Source organism: Dreissena polymorpha, chromosome 16 (genome assembly GCF_020536995.1).
Source record: "Dreissena polymorpha isolate Duluth1 chromosome 16, UMN_Dpol_1.0, whole genome shotgun sequence".
Lineage (NCBI taxonomy): Eukaryota > Metazoa > Mollusca > Bivalvia > Myida > Dreissenidae > Dreissena > Dreissena polymorpha.
The window spans coordinates 18,925,177-18,944,273 of NC_068370.1; the positions used below are offsets into that span (position 1 = coordinate 18,925,177).

Consider the following 19,097-nt stretch of genomic DNA (forward strand, 5'->3'; position numbering starts at 1 on the left):
CTGATCAACACTGCCGCCCGCCACTTAGAGCTTGTCCTAGGTTTAAAAGGGCGAAACAAGCAATGACAAGTGGTACCTAGCTGATGACATTAGTGGAAAGCAGTTTATCTGTATTTTACAACATGACTTCTGAGGAATCAGTGACTTCCAGGAAAGACTGGATGACAACCAGGAATAGATTGGTGACAACTGGAGAGACAGTGGACATCCAGGAGAGACTGGAATTGGGCATCAAGGGCCGGCACCCCAAGATGATGACTCCGTAAGGAGTTACCCACAGAACAGCTACAACAAGACATACAGAAAGATACCCCCAGGGTCTTCCGAGAGGGGGGGGGGTGGTGGAAGAGAGATCCAATAGGACGGACACAACAGAATCGACACGGCTAGTACAACGGACATTGACAGGTTAGGCCTATACGTGTGTTTGCGGGAAAATCTGTAAGAATGCCAGGGGTCTCAAGATACATCAGTCTAGGAAGGGTTGTCAGCATGATCCAGAGCAGAGACAGTGCACAGACTTGTCTGGTGAGACACAGGAGGACCACAGCCAGGAAGAACACCACAGTGCTGAGGATCTCCACGAATCTGAGATGGAACAGGTGGATAAGCCTACAAGAACAGAACATGATCTTGGTAGCCAGGGCAGTCGTACAGACGACAGACTAGAGCGCATCAAATGGCCAGCTATGAACGAGAAACAGTGGAAGGAGTTTGATGAGGAGGTAGATGGCATCGTGGAACAGGTGTTACTTGGAACAGTAGAGAGGAAACTGAGGAGTATGTGTAGACTGATATATGCAGTCGGGAAGGAAAGATTTGGGGTGACACCATCGGAAAGGAAGCAGACTACAGTCGCCAAGAACAGACGGCAGATAGAAAAAGAGAAGTTGAGGAAGGACCTTCGCAACTTGGGGAACCAGTACAGACAGGCATCAGAGCTAGAGAAAATTGGTCTACAGGAACTATGAGACCACACCAGACGCAGACTTCAAGACCTGAGGAAAGCGGAAAGGATACGGAAAGCCAAAAGGGAGAAGGCCAGACAAAGATCACGATTTCTTTCCAATCCCTATGGTTTTAGCAAGGAAATCCTTGAAGAGAAGAAAGCGGGACAGCTGAATTGTTCTAAAGAGGAGGTTGAAGAGCATCTGAAGAACACGCACTCTGATCAGGCGAGACATATGTGGATGGAGGGACATGAACGCATAGCCCCAGTACCCATGCCCATTGTTGCATTTACTGAGGGAGAAACAACCCTCAAGGAGGTCCAAGATATAATCAAGAAGGCTAGATCCAAGTCAGCACCAGGCCCAAATGGAATACCTTACAAGGTGTACAAGTCATGCCCAAAACTGCTGAGACGGTTGTGGAAACTATTGAAGGTGGTCTGGCGTAAAGGAGATGTACTTGTGGAGTGGCAGCGAGCAGAAGGCATCTTCGTCCCAAAGGAGGAGGTTTCCAAGGATATTGGACAGTTCCGGACAATATCATTGTTGAATGTGGAGGGCAAGATCTTCATGTCAGTGGTTGCCAGGCGTCTTACAACATTCATGACCAGTAATGGGTACATTGACACATCAGCACAGAAGGGAGGTGTTCCAGAATTCTCTGGCTGCATTGAACACACATGCGCTATTAGCCAGTTAATCAGGGAAGCTAAGACAGATCTCACAGTTGTATGGCTGGATCTAGCAAATGCGTATGGCACGGTACCCCACCAGGTAATAGAGTTTGCTCTGAAACACCACCATGTACCAGAACATATTCAGAGCATTGTCAGAAGCTACTACAGAAACATCAACATGCGCTTCACAACAAAGAACTTTACAACATCCTGGATACAGCTTCAGAAGGGGGTTGTAACCGGCTGCACAGTGTCAGTAGTACACTGCAGGGCCCTCACACTACTTTGGGGGAAGGGGTCCGCAGCCCTTAGAAAGGGGAATTTTCTTGGCGTTTCCCTTTTTGGGGGATTTTTTTACTTACTCTCTTATTTTTTCATTTGTACATGTTTGCACTATATTCATTGCATTTTTCATAATTTAGTATGTTTGAAAAGATTAAATTGAAATAGAATTGAGATATAATAATCATGAGACACATCTTTCTATTAAAAAAACAAACAAAAAAAACATTTATTTTTTTTGGGGGGGGAATTTTTCCCCCAAAAAGGGGAAAAAAGTATACTTTTCAGGTGGGGGACTGCCGCCGAAATTCGGCGGCAGATTTGATAGATTGAGGGCCCTGCACTGTAACTCCAATATAGTGCGGTCCGTTATTTCGCTGTGTCCAATATAACGCGGGGGGTCCTTGGATCCCGTTTCTTCTCCAACCTTCCATTTCTGATTTAAATCCTTGTTATGCAACTTCATGTATTTTCAGAAAATTCAAAGAAACCAGCGATCACAGCTTGATTGCTTTATCCGTCCGTTTAACTGATTTTAATCGATTCGAGGTTAAACGACACTCGACAGCTAATTGGTGTTAATCTGTTGTGTAATGTCAATAAAGGTGTGAAAACTCGCGAGTCCATGTTTATTACATGTATTCCCTATCAGAGCGGTTCAGTGCGCTAATTTATATAAGGCAAGTGCAAGCGGAATAATTATCAAATTAAAGTTATTTAAAACGATATCCTGTTTATGTTTTGTATTTATCGTGTATTGTATTTCATTGTATTAACTATGCCTGTGTAAGTGTGTTATCGTTTATTATATGCTACACATGCTTGACAAATAAAAATATCTGTGTGTGTGTTTAATGTTTCAGTACGTTTACGAAAAAGAAATAAAACAAGGGACAAATTTGTCACAAAACCAGGTTTTCATTGTGAAAAAAAAATCTGATAAAGCGAGAAAACTCAAACTGAACTTTTGAAATGAACAAACAAAATTAACCCCCTTTGTAAGTTTGTTTTTAAAAAAATCTATTTTTAGTCGTGGCGACCTTGACATTGGAGATATTGACGTGATTCTTTCGTGCGACACACCGTCCCATGATGGTGAACAAATGTGCCAAATGATTTTAAAATCTCCCAATGAATGACATAGTTATGGCCAGGACAAGCTCATTTCTGGCCATTTTTGACCTTTGAACTCAAAGTGTGACCTTGACCTTGGAGATATCGACGTAATTATTTCGCGCGACACACCGTCCAATGATGGTGAACAAATGTGCAAAATGATTTTAAAATCTGACAATGAAACGACATAGATATGGCCCGGACAAGCTTGTTCCGCCCGCCCGCCAGCCCGCCCGCATTCGCCAATCTAATAACCAGTTTTTTCCTTCGGAAAACCTGGTTAAAATTCCTGCGTTTTATTTACATGCTAACGCAGTGTAATGGTTAACAGAGATGCACTTAAATTTGTGCCCGTTATCAGAAAGGTCCACGGAAAGCACGTTTTTTTACATGCTGCAAATGACGCAATAAAATATTTCTTTGTACATGTTAACGAAACGAAAATTCATTCAATGTAAAAGAAAATTAAAAATGCATTTCAAGATTAAAATGTATTGAGCTATTTTAGGGCTTTGTTTTATAACTGATTCAAAGCACCCCTTACACTAAATTTCAATCGTTGATGAAAAATAACACAATCGCATCCACACCACTTATAATAATATTCAAATTATTATGTTTTATTATTTTTGAAATATCATTTATTAAATTCTTATTTTAAAAAAGAATACGGGTATTTATAGTTTTGTTTTGTGAAATTGTAAGTCTTCCGACGGCCTTTACTCTGATACAATTAATTGGCCGCGATCAAGAAGTTGACGGCCAATCTATTTTTAGTAACGGAAAACCCCTCTTGTGACGTCACACAAAAACCTCCTATTGCATTCAATCTAAATTTAAATTCGCTCGTCCAATGAAAGCTGTGTCCCATAATGCACTGTGCTAATTTTTCTGAAAAATGGCGTAGGCATATGAACTTGTTTACGAAATTCGTAAACATATTTCTTGTCATAAATGTTTAACATTATTTTTTCGTAAGTGATGTTGTAATTATATTGGATTATCGGATAAATGTGCACATTAGAAAAGCGGTATGTATACTGTTATCGTTCGATTCGGTTTATATGCATGTATTTGCGGATGACAACAACACTGCATGACAATACACAGGACCTATATTATAGGCTATACTTTACCTGTTTTTATAGGCCCCCTTAAATAAATAAGCTCAAAACTTAAAACGCTGTCCGTTTATAACGCTGTTGCGTGGCTTGGACCCCGTCATCCGCGTTATATTGGAGTTACAGTGTACTGTTCATCGCCGCTATGAATCTCATCATCAAAGCCGGAGACAGGGAGTCAAGGGGACCGAAGACCCAGACAGATATCAGACTTTCACCACAGAGGGGATTTATGGATGATCTGACTATCACAACAGAGTCCCACATACAAGCTCGATGGATCCTATCAGCCCTTGAAGATGTTGTGTCATGGGCTAGAATGGCCTTCAAACCAAGGAAGTCAAGATTTCTTATCTTGAGAAGAGGTAAAGTCTGGCAGAAGACAACACTCAGGGTACAGGGCGAGAATATCCCATCACTTATTGACAACCCCGTCAAGTGCTTGGGTAAATGGTTTGACACCACACTGGGTGATAGCAGAAATAACAAAGAGCGCATCAGGCAGCAACTGAGGAATGGGCTTGCAAAGATAGAGGGAACAGGCCTACCAGAGAAGTTCAAGGGGGAATAAGACAATTCACCCCCAAGACAATTCACCCCCAGGAGACAACTCACCCCCTAGACAATTCACCCCTGATCCCTGGACAATTCACCCCCAGATATTTTGTGTTTTCTTTTGCTGTTTGTTTAGGATTTAGTAATTACGAATATCTGTTTTCTAAGGATAGTTATTTGTATTCTATTTGATTTTTATGAAGTTCGAATAAAAGCATATTAAGATGTTCTCAGAATGTCTTTCTTTTTTTCATAAAATTACTTGCAATTGAAACATAACTGTGCTTTTTATCTATTGATGTTTGTTTTTATTATTAACAATATCTTATTATTGTTGTTTCTTTTATTAAATAATCAATTATGTGTTTTGTTTTATTTAAGATTGTTTTTATTCATTAAAACAGTTTACATTTGTAAAAAGTGTATAAATAAATAATAATGGTATTGGATACATTATTTGGAAATACTCCAATGTTTTTTATTTGATAAGTTATGCAAGATTTCGAAATTTTCATAATATTAAGTACTATGTTTATTTTAAATGGGAAATATAATAATAAAATATTTGTCACATAGTCAGTCAACAAAATAACAACACCTAAAAACATCCTTTTCACACCACTAAAGGTAACAATAAACAGATAATCTGTCAGGCATTCAGAGCTGATGAGGGTACTGATTATCTTCTTCTGATTATCTAGTGGTAGATATACTGATTGGGGTTGCTTAGAGATAAGGCTGTAGTATGGAATGATTTAACATACTGTATGATTGAAGTGGACTTGAATTAAGTACAATTAATGTAAAAAATTCATTACATTTCAAAGCATTTTTAGTAGGACCATACTAGCGGTATTATAGTGGATTTAATAAATCATGAAGTACTCCTGTAAAAGTAGCATTTTAAAATTATAACAGAAAATTGCGTGAATTACTGGATTTGAAATGAATACTGATATTTGCAGACTAAAATATGTTTCAATACACAACATTACAAAACACAACTTCTATTACTTATGAGAGAAAATTGAACACCTTAATGGATAATAAGAATAAAAATAATTATTTTTTTAATGAAACACCTATGTTTTTAGGCAGTTAAATAAAATAATAATAAAAATATCAGGTGAACAAAAATGGATTTTTTTAATACAGGTATTACCAGGTATTATGCCCAGCCCAGTATAATTATTTGTCAATGTGTGTAACTGAAGTCTTTGTTTATAATAATAATAATTATATGTTTAAAAATAATATTTTTTAAATAATAATTATTTGTTTAAAAATAATAATCAAAATATCAAGTGAACAAAAATAGATTTTTTTAATACAGGTATTACCAGGTATTATGCCAAGCCCAGCATAATTATGTCATATGTCAATGTGTGTAACAGTGAAGTCTTTGTTTATCTGTTTTGACACTTTGATTAATCTGTTTTGACACTTTGATAAAGCCTCGCCAGAGGTGTGAATGCGTGATTGTAATACCCATTAATTGCACGCTCCCAACCAGATTAAATTTCCTTTCTTTAATTAAGGTTTTCATATCAATTAAACCATTTTATTTTATTAAATTAATTATCCTATATAACATGAATAAATAAATAATTGTGATATTAATGTAAAATTCTAAGAATTTAATGAAACTAATTAATCATCTTCAATATTTGACAAAGTACTAATAATAAAATAGTAAAATAATAATATTATTTAAAACAAATGCATAAATAGTATAAATACAAAAAACTTAATTAATTTCAATTTTATATGTTGTAACACAGTTTATAGAAAAATACATTGGTTGAATTGCATTTGACAAAAAACACAATGTCATCTTTCATTTACATACTACATTTATTATTTTCACGTCAAAATTGTGTGCAAAGTCAAAATTATAACCCCAGAACATCTGCTCACAAATTATGTTCAAATATGACAAAAGCAAATGACCATAAAATCTCATATACAAATATGGGGGTGAATTGTCTTGGGGGTGAATTGTCTTTGGGGGTGAATTGTCCAAGGAAATCAAATTCTGGGGGTGAATTGTCCAGGGGGTGAATTGTCTGACACCCGTGCAAGGCATGGCTTTTTCAGCATGGCCTCCTGCCCCGTCTTCTGTGGCCACTAATGTTGTATGAGATCCCAACATCGACGGTTGATAGCTTGGAAAGCATGATAAACAAGAGCCTGAGACGATGGTTCGGACTTCCATCATGTATGACAAGTATTGGATTCTACAACAGAACTGGAATGTTGCAGCTCCCTCTTTCATCAATTGTAGAGGAGTACAAAGTTAGTAAGGCAAGGCTCGTGTTGACCCTACGAGACTCTAGTGACATGAGCATTAGAAATGCAGGGATAGAGGTCAGAACTGGAAGAAGATGGTCAGCATCGAATGCAGTTGAGCAGGCAGAGAGTCGACTGAGACATCATGACATAGTTTGAATAAGTTATCAAGGTAGACCAGAACTCGGCTTGAACACTAGACAACCGTGGAGTTCAGCCACAACAGTCCAAAGAAGAGAACTTGTTCAGAGCGAAATCCGAAAGGAAGAAGAAGAGATAAGAAAGGTGAAAGCAGTCCAGATGGGGAGCCAGGGAAGCTGGACAAAGTGGCAGACAACAGGGAGGAAACTGTCATGGACAGATATCTGGAAGTACCAGTTTTTTCAACTGCAGTTCCTGATCGGGGCAGTTTATGATGTCTTGCCAACACCGGCGAATCTCCAGAGATGGGGGCTGATAGAGACAGCAGAATGCACCCTATGTGGAGGAAGAGCTACCCTGGACCACATCTTGTCCTCGTGTAAGGAAGCACTTGCCCAGGGGAGATACCGCTGGAGACATGACCAGGTACTCCGAGAGGTAGCGGATACACTTGAGAGACACAAGAAGAAGGCACGAGTACATGCAGGGGCAAAGCACATCAACTTTGTACCAGCAGGGACAGTAATGAAGGGTACAAAGGGAGGACATCCGAGTATCCTAGATGGCACAAATGACTGGGAACTACGGGCAGATCTTAGGAAACAGCTGCAGTTTCCAGACATTGTCCACACTACCCTACGCCCAGACATTGTGATGGTCTCCGGAAAGACAAAGAAGATCATCCTGGTAGAGCTGACTGTCCCGTGGGAAGAAAGATGTACTCAGGCACATGAGAGAAAGAAGGCCAAGTACGAAGATCTCGTCCAGGAATGTAGAGAGGCCGGGTGGAGAGCATGGAACTACCCGATTGAAGTGGGATGCAGAGGGTTTCCTGCACCATCACTGGGTAAGATGTTCCAGGATATGGGAATAGTGGGACAGGGGAGAAAGCTGGCCATTAAGAAGGTATCACAGGCTGCAGAAAGAAGCTCCAGCTGGCTGTGGCTAAGGAGGAACGCCAGTAGCTGGAAGCCATCCACTAATGGGTAGTGTCTGATCAACACTGCCGCCCGCCACTTAGAGCTTGTCCTAGGTTTAAAAGGGCGAAACAAGCAATGACAAGTGGTACCTAGCTGATGACATTAGTGGAAAGCAGTTTATCTGTATTTTACAACCAATTCATTAACATTCTGTTAATAAGTCTGATATTGTTATTTAATACTTCAATAAAGCAATATAACGTATAAAGACATTTTGTAACTCTCAGTCTACTTTTATCTGAAAAAAAAGAGAATAAAACAGACAGAAAGCACAACTTATGTACACTTATTTTTGCACTTTAAATAAAATTGTCCCAAGCATTTTTCAATTTGACTCCTTAAAAATTCAGTCGAGGGGTTGTTGAAGCCTGTTTTTTTTAAATCTATTGAAGTCTCTGAGACTCATACAGAAAATACAGCTTGTTTATGAATAATAATCATTTGCAGAGGATAAAGTTATAAAGCACTTTTTATATGAACAGATTGAATGAAAATATTTTTTCTTATAAAAAGCTGTACACTTCTTAAGGTAAATTGAGCAATTTAAGGCATTTACTGGCACTTAACGAATTAATAATTGAAGATTTGCATTATATCACAGGCATTATAATATTATTTTACTTATTGCCATACATAATGTTATTAAAATAAATACACATTGAATGAATGTAACTTTGAGTATATTAACTTTTAATGAGCCGGTAACAGTGTTTTTATTAGGGAACCCTTACCCAATTGAAAAAAAAAGATATTTTTCCCAAATGGAATCTAAAATTGTCAATTATCTCCCAATCCAGCTCTATAAGTTGAACGTTAGAAAACATACTATTGAAATCACTTTTATTATCAATTTTAAAGTATTTGTAAGCATAAAATCAACAACATTTATTTCCCAATTTTAGGCAAAATTACGCGATATTTCCCAATCCAAAGGGACCCGACCCCATTCCCAAAAATGGTGAAAAACACTGGGTTAATGTTTACAATTGTCCGAAAATATTACATCCGAAAAAGCACTCTCGTATTAAAAAAGTAATATTTATAAATCAAAATAATACTCACACATTGTGGATTTATTAAAAAATAACTTAATCTTTAATTTAATTTTTCAATTGTTTTCCATATTTTAAACTGCAAATAAATACATTAAATATTGCGAATTGCTGTTGAAAAAATCTGAACACTAAATCCGGAAGTGAACCGGAAATGATTAATTGAGGGCCTTGTCGTCCGAATGTTGTATAAATTAAACACATAAATGGGCATTGCGTCTGGTATTTTGCACACGCACAATCACAGGGTGCAGGATCAATTGACTTTTCGCAATCAAACGTTAATGAATGTAAACAAACCGGTAACTGGTGCTTTTTTCAAGAAACTTTTTAAAACATTTTTTTCTTAACAATTTCAACTAGTGCATGAAAGACATGCTTATGGCAATGTGAAATACATTAGAATTACTTCAAAGTGTATGTATTCTATAGGTCTTTGCTTTATTTAATAAGCCTGTGTTCTTTTTAAAAAAATCCGCGTGTACTGCTTTATAAGTACATCGTTATGATTCACTCAACATGAAATTTTGTTACCGACTTCAGACGTATTCCAGGATTTATTCTTATACCTTAAAATATCGGCACAAACTGCAAGAAAAACTGTCTTTTATGCACTAAAGATTTTTTGCGAATGGATTCCAATAACTTGAGATATTTACAAAAATAAAGTTCTTAACGGTGTGTTCACATTCTGTCCCGCCTGTGTGTAAACACCTGGAAACCCTTTTGATCATTCACCCTAAATCAGCAATGCCAAATTCTTTTTGTTCTGATAATATTATCCGACGGGTGCGGAACAGATTGGACAAATGCGTTTTAAACCTTTTTAGTCTTCATCACCATACTCCAATATATTATACATGGGATTCGCGTAGTGTGGATTATCATAGAATATGCCAGCACAGTCTCAGGACCCTCACACCACCAACATATTGCAACTGGAAGCTAAGCAACACATAGGTGCCAGTTTTTTCAAAGGAAACTAAAGATCTCAAACAGAACTAGCCAGATGGTTTTAAAACTAGGCATTTAGTATTCTGTATTCATTGTCGGCTCAGGTACTAGTTAAAGGGACCTTTTCATAGATTTTGGAATGTTGTCCAGATTTTCATTAAATGCTTTAATTTTATAAATGTAAACATTTTAACTAAATAGCTCCAGTGTTTAACAAGAAGAATATATATAAAAAAACTAAGCCACAACTGGGCTAGAATTACTGATCCTTCAAGTAAACAAGAGGACCTGAAATGCCCAATGTCGCTCACCTGAGATAAAAAGAAATGACCTGTTCTTTGCAGCCCAAAATATCAATGGAACAAAATGTTCTAACCAAGTTCATGAAGATCAAATGGACAACAAATGGCCCATTGGCGGCCATGTTTTTTAACAGACCTGAACTATTTTTTAACTCTTCCAAGATATGTCCAAATTTCATAAAGATTGGGCAAAAAATGTATCTTCTAGACTGTTCAAATGTTTTCACTAAATACATATTTAGAATACTGCCCCACTCCCTGGCGGCCATGTTTTTTCACTGATCACGACCATTTTCAAACTCGTCCGAGACATCCACATAGCTAATGTTTTGACAAAATTTCATGATGATTAGAAAAAAAGTGATTTCTAGAGTATTCGCAAGCTTTTTTACCACATAAATATAAGGAAAAAGACCCCCCCCTGGCGGCCATGTTTTTTTACCGATCCAAACCATTATCAAACTCAACGGTCGTATGATGTGGTAGTGTGGTCTCCTTCGCTTACGCAAATGAACTGGTCACGGGACGGTTACGAGTTATGTAACTTTGTGAGCACTTAATATGTAATGCGGATTTATTAATTTGACGAACGCTTATTTCCGGTCAGGATGACACCACTGACTGGTTGTTATTCAATTCACTAAAGGCGTCCAGCCGGAGACGCCTGAATACACTCAAAGAATTTATCTATAAGTGAAAACCAAAGCAGCTTTAACAAAAATAACTAACTTTTATTCCAAGAACTCGGAAAATGAAGAACAATGACAGAGAATTAAGAACAGGTACAAGCCAAGTCTAAGGAATCTAAGTATCGTTACAAAAATGAACAACATACAGCAAATACCTTAATGAATGTAAAAAGAAGTTTACAATCTGTAAAAAAAACTAATATAAATATAAGTTACTGTAAGTCTAGAAAGTGCTTCAAAAATCTAGTTTACAAAATAGGTCTAACTTAATCTAAAGAACAATATTTATGGAGATTAGGAAACTTCAGTGAATAAAATGTAAAAATAAGAAGAATTTACTAAAGTTATTGAAATGAAATAGAGTCTTTCTAATACTCTATACCATATAATATAATACCATATAAAAATAATCTAAATAATAAGAATAATTTAGAAAATAATGCCAAAATGTCTTGATGCCGGTGTTAAAATTATTTAGAGTTTAATTATTTCAAAATTCCAACCTTTTTCAAGAGCTGTTACCTTTTCAAGAAAGCATCAAGAGGTGATTAAATCAGCCAAAACAGCTTATTTTATACAGTTCAGAAGAGATCATTGGCAGAGTAGTCTGTTTTCCCTCAGAACAGTCCATTCATCAATGATCAATATCTTCCCAAATTCCAGAGCAGAACTAAAAATAGATTACTGAACCAGGTTAAACAAGGGAGATAAATACTGAAAAATCATGTACATGTTGTCTTTCTTTCAGCTATCTCTTAGTTGATGGGCTTATCATAAGTGCTAATGACTAAACAGTTATGTTAATTATGAAAATTCTGTGTTATGAAAAATTACATAATACAGTTAATGTTAAATAATAATAACATATGTTGCAGACTAGCACCATTGTTCAAAATAGCAGAATGATGATTAAACAATAACGGTGTTGCGGGACTGGGAGGGTCGACCACCCATATACTTTAATTGTTATGTCACATCTAATACTTATCAATTCTTTGAAGTTTCGACACTCCGAATATGGTAATGGCATTTCCGGAACTTCAAATTCGGTAAAAGATATATTTAGACCGGTTGATATGGCTATATTCTATATTTTCATTGGTTTACCATTATGAATGTTAATTAATGTATGTAAATTTTTGCTGAACGTTCTCTTAGAAATCGCCCAAAGCATCAGTTTGGAAAAGGCTCTGAAACAAGTGGGTCGTATTGTTTGAATTTGTGTACGTTTTTGGGGAACTTGGCATTGTTCAGTAAGTTTTATTTGTATTTGTGTGTGTGTGTCTTGTTTTCAGTATTGTATTGAGCTTATTTTACAAATAAGTTACAATGTACTTTTTTATGGATATTGGTCATTTTTTGAATTCTCCTAGAAGTGTATTCATATTTATAAGTAAACCTTATTTAGTATGAATGGAAGTTAAGTTTATTTTCATAATGCGTAATTGATATTAATTGTTCATTTACATGTGTTAAGATCAAGCATGGTATGTGTTTCTTTTCCTTTTGTTATTTCTTTATAATATTGTTTATTTCAGATAACCGCAATCTTAATCGTAATCGTAAACGCAAACGTTGTTTGAATTGATGTTGAATGATGAAGAATGATTAAACGATGTATGAACTGTAATGCGCGTTATTGAGTCTTTTAACCCTTAAACTTGCATGTGGCAATTGTTTGAAAGCAAGTCGAGGCCGTGACTTGTCGCAGTAAGTGTGAAACAGTTATTGAACAGTCTTTGAAGAGTTGTAGTACAGTTATTGAACATTGCAATAGTACAGTTATTGAACAGTCTTCGAAGATTTGTCGTACAGTTATTGAACATTGCAATAGTACAGTTATTGAACAGTCTTCGAAGAGTTGTCGTACAGTTATTGAACATTTGCAATAATACAGTTTTATCCTGCCTCTGTTGCAAACATTGACCAAATAAAGCAGGGTCGAATAAATTTTCCTATCTCCGGTCAACAGGAAGTAGTGTATTCCTACGCACGCTGTGACAAATGATAACAAATAAAATCAGTTTTTGTTTTGCTGTTGCACATTGTTTTAAATTTCCTACAATAAAAATATCACATTTTTGATTTTTGTAAATTTCTTCTCATAATTTCAATAGGAAAGAAATAAAAGGACCAGTTTAATGTGGAACAATTTTTACGTGACATAATCGGTAGTAATTCGGTCGTAAGGAATGTTTGTGTACATGTAGAAGCAGACCAGAATAATTAATTTGTTATCTTAATTAATCATTTGTCTTTGATAAAGTGTGTTAGCGGCATAATTTTAAATGAAGCAGGATAAATAGAATACATGGTTGGTGCCGAGATGGAGAATGTTTATCTGGTTCGGCCCGAAAAAGAAAAAAGGGCTCGCTAAAGCTCGCCCTATTTTCTTTTTCTAAGCCTCACCAGATAAACTTTCTCCATCTCGGCACCAACCATGTATTCTCTATATTGAAGAAGATGTTCTACAGTTTATGACTGAAAAGTGATTGAATAGTGACATTATATCATAATGGTTAATGTTTACTTGCTGAATTGTGGAAATTGAACCCATGGTCATCAATAAGGCACATGGTGCATTTTGTTCGTGAAGGTACGGTGTTATAGTTGAAACTTCATATAAAGTCTCGGAATGGCTTTCGGAGGTGGTAGTGATTTGGGCGACGCAAGTGGCGACGTCGACGTCAATAACGTTACCGAGAGGGAGAAGCTGCTGAGGGAACAAGAAATCGGACATTAAGTGTCAACTTTACGGCGACTGTATAAGGCAGCGGAGCTGCGTATGCTGAACATACAAAGTGTTCACGACGTGGAGAATGTTCGCACTGAAATAATCAGTTATTTCCGACAACTTGTGAAAGCACAGGAGACATATTTGAAGATATGTGCATCTTCTGAACGAGATGAACTAATTAAGGAAATGGAAAATTCCAAGATCGAATGCGAAGAAATAATAGATCGAATAGACGAATGGATTTTGAAAGAAATGCCTAGAAACGAAACGGCTGCAAGTGAAACATCTCGAACAAGTGACATTCGGTTACGTGTCAGTTTGGCTGAGCATAAACTGTCAATTCTAAAACAACGACAGGAACTCGAGAAACAACAACGTGATCTAGAGATGCAGTTGAAGAGGCTCGAACTAGAGGCGGAAGCTGTGGAAGCGCGATTGGAACTAAGTGTTCTCAGTGGAAGCGAGGGTCGGAATCAGTTAGACAGGGACTCGGTTGGGAGTGAATCGAGGAGAGTTCCGGAGCAAGCTCCACTAGAAGTGCCTACAGACAGACATGTGCTACAACCGACGAAATCTAGCAACAGTGACTTAAACGAAGGACTTAAATTAATTGCTGCGACAATACATGAAGGATTTAACTTACCAAAACCAAACAATTTGTCATTGACTGGTAATCCAGCAGATTATTGTAAATTTATTTGTAGTTTTGAGACCAATATTGAACAAAGAGTTGCTGATGACAGGTTAAGGCTATCTTACCTAATTCAATATTGTCAAGGGGATGCCAAAATGGCTATAGAAGATTGTGTAGTACTTTCTCCAGCACAGGGGTACAAACGGGCAAGAGATATTTTGATAGCACGCTATGGCAAGCCGCATTTAGTTGCAAGGTCACATGTCGAAAAGTTGATTAATGGTCCTGCTCTGAAATCGAATGATGTTAGGGGATTGATGCAGTTGTCATTAGATATGGAAAAGTGCGAAATTACCTTGTCCCAGATTGGCTTTATGTCCGATATAAGCAATTCAGAAAATTTGAGAAAATTGGCTAAGCGACTTCCATTTAATTTAAGGGGAAAGTGGGTGGAAACAGCAAGTAATCTGATTGAGTCAGGTAGAGAGCCAAATTTTCAAGATTTGTTAAAGTTTGTTAAGAGGCGAGCAACCATAGCGAACACTATGTATGGCCAGGATCTTGCTAGCGAATCGAAACATATTCATTCATTGCCAAAATCTGGTGTAAATTCTGGGCACCGTGGGAAAGTTGTAACCCTATCTACCACAGCTGGGGTCAATAGCAGTATGGCACGCGCAAGCAATGATTTACGCGCTTGGCAGCCAGGGGGTTTATCGTGTGTACACTGTAGGGAAAATCACAAATTGATTAACTGCGACAAATTCAAGTCAATTGATTTAGATTCAAGGCTAGATATTATCAGGAGAAATAAAATGTGTGAAAATTGCCTAAATTTTAAGCATTTTGCAAAGTTCTGTAAGAAGGGAAGTTGCTGTGAGATAACTGGTTGTAAACAAAAACACCATACTTTGTTGCATAGACCCGTTGCTAGTGTATGTAAAAAAGCAGACGATAGTTTAGGACATAGTAATTTTTGCACTCAGTCTAGTGACCTTAAGCAGACGAAGGTTTGCTTACGAATAGTTCCTGTTATTGTGAAATATACCGTAATTACTCTATGTTTTCGGACACTCTAAGTTTTCGGACACCCCTTTTTTTAGCAAAAATAATTATTTTCCATGACTCTTAATTTTCGGACACACGAGTTTTCGTCCATAATTAATGTCTCTAAGTTTTCGGACAGTATAATTTACAGCGCTATTTTACTACATTTCGATAGTTTTCGTCCTGTTTTCGATATTTAATGACACTTCGATCATGGGGTTTTACAACCAGATTAACATCATCAAACATGGCAGGTGCATGCCTGAGGGCAACGGACCATTACATTTGCGTTATTGGGTAAATAACCTTGTAAACCGGTATTAAACAATGGTTTCGCCCGATAGCATAAGCGTTATGACAATTACCAGGGGTAGTGTCAATTAACAGTTCAATTATCTACCGCAATGTTACTACCCCTTCTCAGTAAAATAACTTTGACAAATACTAAACGCTTCAAAGTGTGATGCACCCTATTGCATGTTTTACGAACAATGGAAGGTATTAGACAACAACTGTCGGAAATGAACAAACGAAGAATTCCTAGTTTGCTTTTTTTATTGCGTTAATTACAGGTTCATACTAGCGAGTATCGGTACATCACATGCTCATTTCTGAACTCGTTGGTCAAAGTACAACCTTGTAGTAACTTTCTGTTAAATAAATTAAGCATTTGAATTATTTAAAATGCAGTGCAAACATATATAACTGTAATTTTTACTATACGGCATGGTATTTTACAAGCGCATTCTATTACCGGTAGTCGTTGATACAATTGACGCTATTTTCGGACACTTCAATTTTTGACTCTAAGTTTTCGGACACCTGTATTTTGTGAATATTTTTCGTATCTAAGTTTTCGGACAAGAAAAAAATTAATTATTTTTAAGTGTCCGAAAACATAGAGTTATTACGGGTAACACCCGTCAGGTAGAAGCGTATGCCTTATTAGATGAAGGTAGTGATATTACATTGTGTAGTAGCAGTTTGATAAGGAAATTAGGTGCTAAAGGTGCCTATCGTGAGTTTACAATTACAACTGTAAATCAGTCTACACAGCGTTGGACTGGTATAGATGTGAACTTAAAGGTAAGTTCTCTTGATGGAAATGAAACCATAGACTTAAGTAGAGCAGGGTCTATAGAAAAATTACCTATCTCTCTAGAGTCACTTCCCACTGGATCGGAGATCAGTAAGTGGTCACATTTAACAGGAATTGGCTTGCCAAAGGTCAGTGCTGGGCAAGTGGAGTTACTTATAGGAAGTGACACACCTGAGGCCTTCTGGGTAGAGGAGGAGAGATGAGGTAGGAGAGGGGAGCCGTACGCGACACGGTCAATTCTGGGATGGAGCATCATCGGCCCCACAGGTAAGACTTCGTCTTCGGTATGTAATGTGCATTTTCAACAATCAGGTTCAGATATTAATAGTCAAATAGAACGATTGTGGAATACAGACTTTCCTGACTGCAGATTGGATAATCGACAAGGAATGTCACAAGAAGATCGCATTGCGTTGTCTGTAATGGTAAGTACAACCGAACGTGAAGGTGAACACTAGAGCTGTAACGATTCACCCATCATTCGATTCGATTCGATACCAAATGGTCCGATTCGATTATTTTCGATTCGATTCAAATTAAACTATTTGCTGCTTATTTTGCAAACTATTTCATGTTTGGTTTGTCAAGGGCATGAATTAATATGTTTGGTATTTGTTATAAACTTGTTATGTTGTACATTTAAAGTGTTTAATATTTGAAATACAATTTAAAAACGCAACATTGTTTTATAAGTAACGAATTTATTGAACAAAACTTCCTGTTGAGTTATTCTAATTAAAAATAACATAAAATGCACAGTGTATCACATGTGTTTAACAGTAAAAAACAACAACAACAAAAACAGGTAAGTAATTCAGAACTTTCGCGAAACCCGAAATGTTCCCATACTTTTAATTTTAATTTTGACGGTGCGTCTTTCAGCGTGTGATTGAAGAAGCCATTTTATGTCATGCTCAGCATGTTATTCATTCATTCATTCATTGGATGCCATATTGGCTATTGACCAATCACAAGACGTATTACAAATGACAAGAAAGTTTAGACGACGGATTTGGAAAGTAAGGTTTAAAATGCGGATCAATTGGGATTGCAGTGAATCGAATCGAAAGTGGCCGTATTTGTATCGAAATCGAATCGGCGGCGTTGGACCGGTTATTCGATGCATCGAACCGAATCGTTACAGCTCTAGTGAACACTACAAACTCGCACTACCTTGGCGAAACGAAAAGGTAAGTTTGCAAAATAACAAGGCACTAGTAGTGAAACGTTTAGAACAATTAAAACGTAAACTGTTGAATGATGCAAATTTGCAGGCTCTTTACAGTAAAACCATGGAAGGTTACATCGCAAATGGGCATGCACAGCGTGTGAAGAACACCAATGAGAGCAACGCGAGTAAAGTGTGGTACCTTCCACATCACCCGGTATGCAGTTCGAGTAAGCCTGGGAAAGTTTGAATAGTGTTCGATTGCGCAGCGAAATATCAAGGTATGTCGCTGAATGATAACCTCTTGCAGGGTCCGGATCTTGTGAACAGTCTGGTGGGCGTGCTCATTAGGTTTCGTGAGCAACCGATAGCGCTAACTGCCGATATCGAGGCCATGTTCCACCAAGTGAAGGTGAGAGACACAGACAGAAACGCATTGAGATGTCTTTGGTGGCCTGGCGGCGATATGGAGCAGCCACCTGGTGAGTATTGTATGACTGTCCATTTGTTTGGTGCAACGTCCTCACCCAGCTGTGCAGCGTACAGCTTGAGGTGCACAGCAAGAGAGAATGCTGACAGATTCAGTCCAGAAGCAGTAAAGACGGTAGAAAGAAACTTCTATGTCGATGACCTTTTGAAGTCAGTAGCAGATATTCAGGTAGGTAAAGATTTGTCTACTGAACTGACAGAATTATTGTCGAAAGGGGGGTTTAAGTTGACAAAGTGGATTTCAAATAGTAATAGGGTTCTCGACACAATTCCCGAATCTGACAGGGCAGTTCAGTGCACAAAAGTTGACATTGAAAAACAGTTTGAGCGTGCTCTTGGGTTGCAGTGGTATGTAGAAAAGGATACGTTCATATTTGATGTTGATCTTCCTGACAAATGTCACACTCGTCGTGGCATACTTTCAGTAGCTAGTTCGTTGTATGACCCACTTGGACTTGTGGCACCTGTTACTCTCATTCCAAAGCTGGCTTTACAGAATGCTTGCCGACAAAAGCTACAGTGGGATGAGAAGATGTCGTCCACGGACATTGATAAGTGGACCCAGTGGCTGGATTGTTTACCTGCATTGTCACAGGTAGGTATAGATAGATGTTTTCAGCCAAAAGGAGTAGAAGACTCTTCAGCAAAGGTAGAGTTACATATGTTCTGTGACGCATCCGAGCAAGCGTACGGGGCAGCCGTATATATTTAGATATACGATGCCATCGGTAGCTGCAAATGCAGTCTTGTTATGGGCAAGTCTAGGCTAGCACCCATTAAAGCAATGTCGATACCAAGATTAGAGCTTTGTTAAT

At 37.5% G+C, this 19,097-nt stretch overlaps 2 protein-coding genes across 6 annotated transcripts in view; both read right to left on the minus strand.

The window, feature by feature from the left end:
• Positions 1 to 17,557, minus strand: part of LOC127861504 (rho-related GTP-binding protein RhoA-A-like) — a 34,822-nt gene extending 17,265 nt beyond the window's left edge. Inside the window, exon 1 of one of the 2 annotated variants that reach the window (XM_052400066.1) lies at positions 17,475 to 17,557. Coding sequence is in view for 1 of the 2 variants with exons in the window: in XM_052400065.1 (XP_052256025.1) it covers positions 9,174 to 9,177 (4 nt within the window). In the remaining variant the exon portion in view is untranslated. Of the gene's footprint in view, positions 1 to 9,173; positions 9,330 to 17,474 lie in introns of those variants that run through there. The other variant, XM_052400065.1, reaches the window with a different exon arrangement.
• The window catches only part of LOC127861490 (single-stranded DNA-binding protein 3-like), a 479,133-nt gene that overhangs the window by 363,209 nt on the left and 96,827 nt on the right, over positions 1 to 19,097 (minus strand). The gene's annotated exons all lie outside the window — the stretch shown is intronic.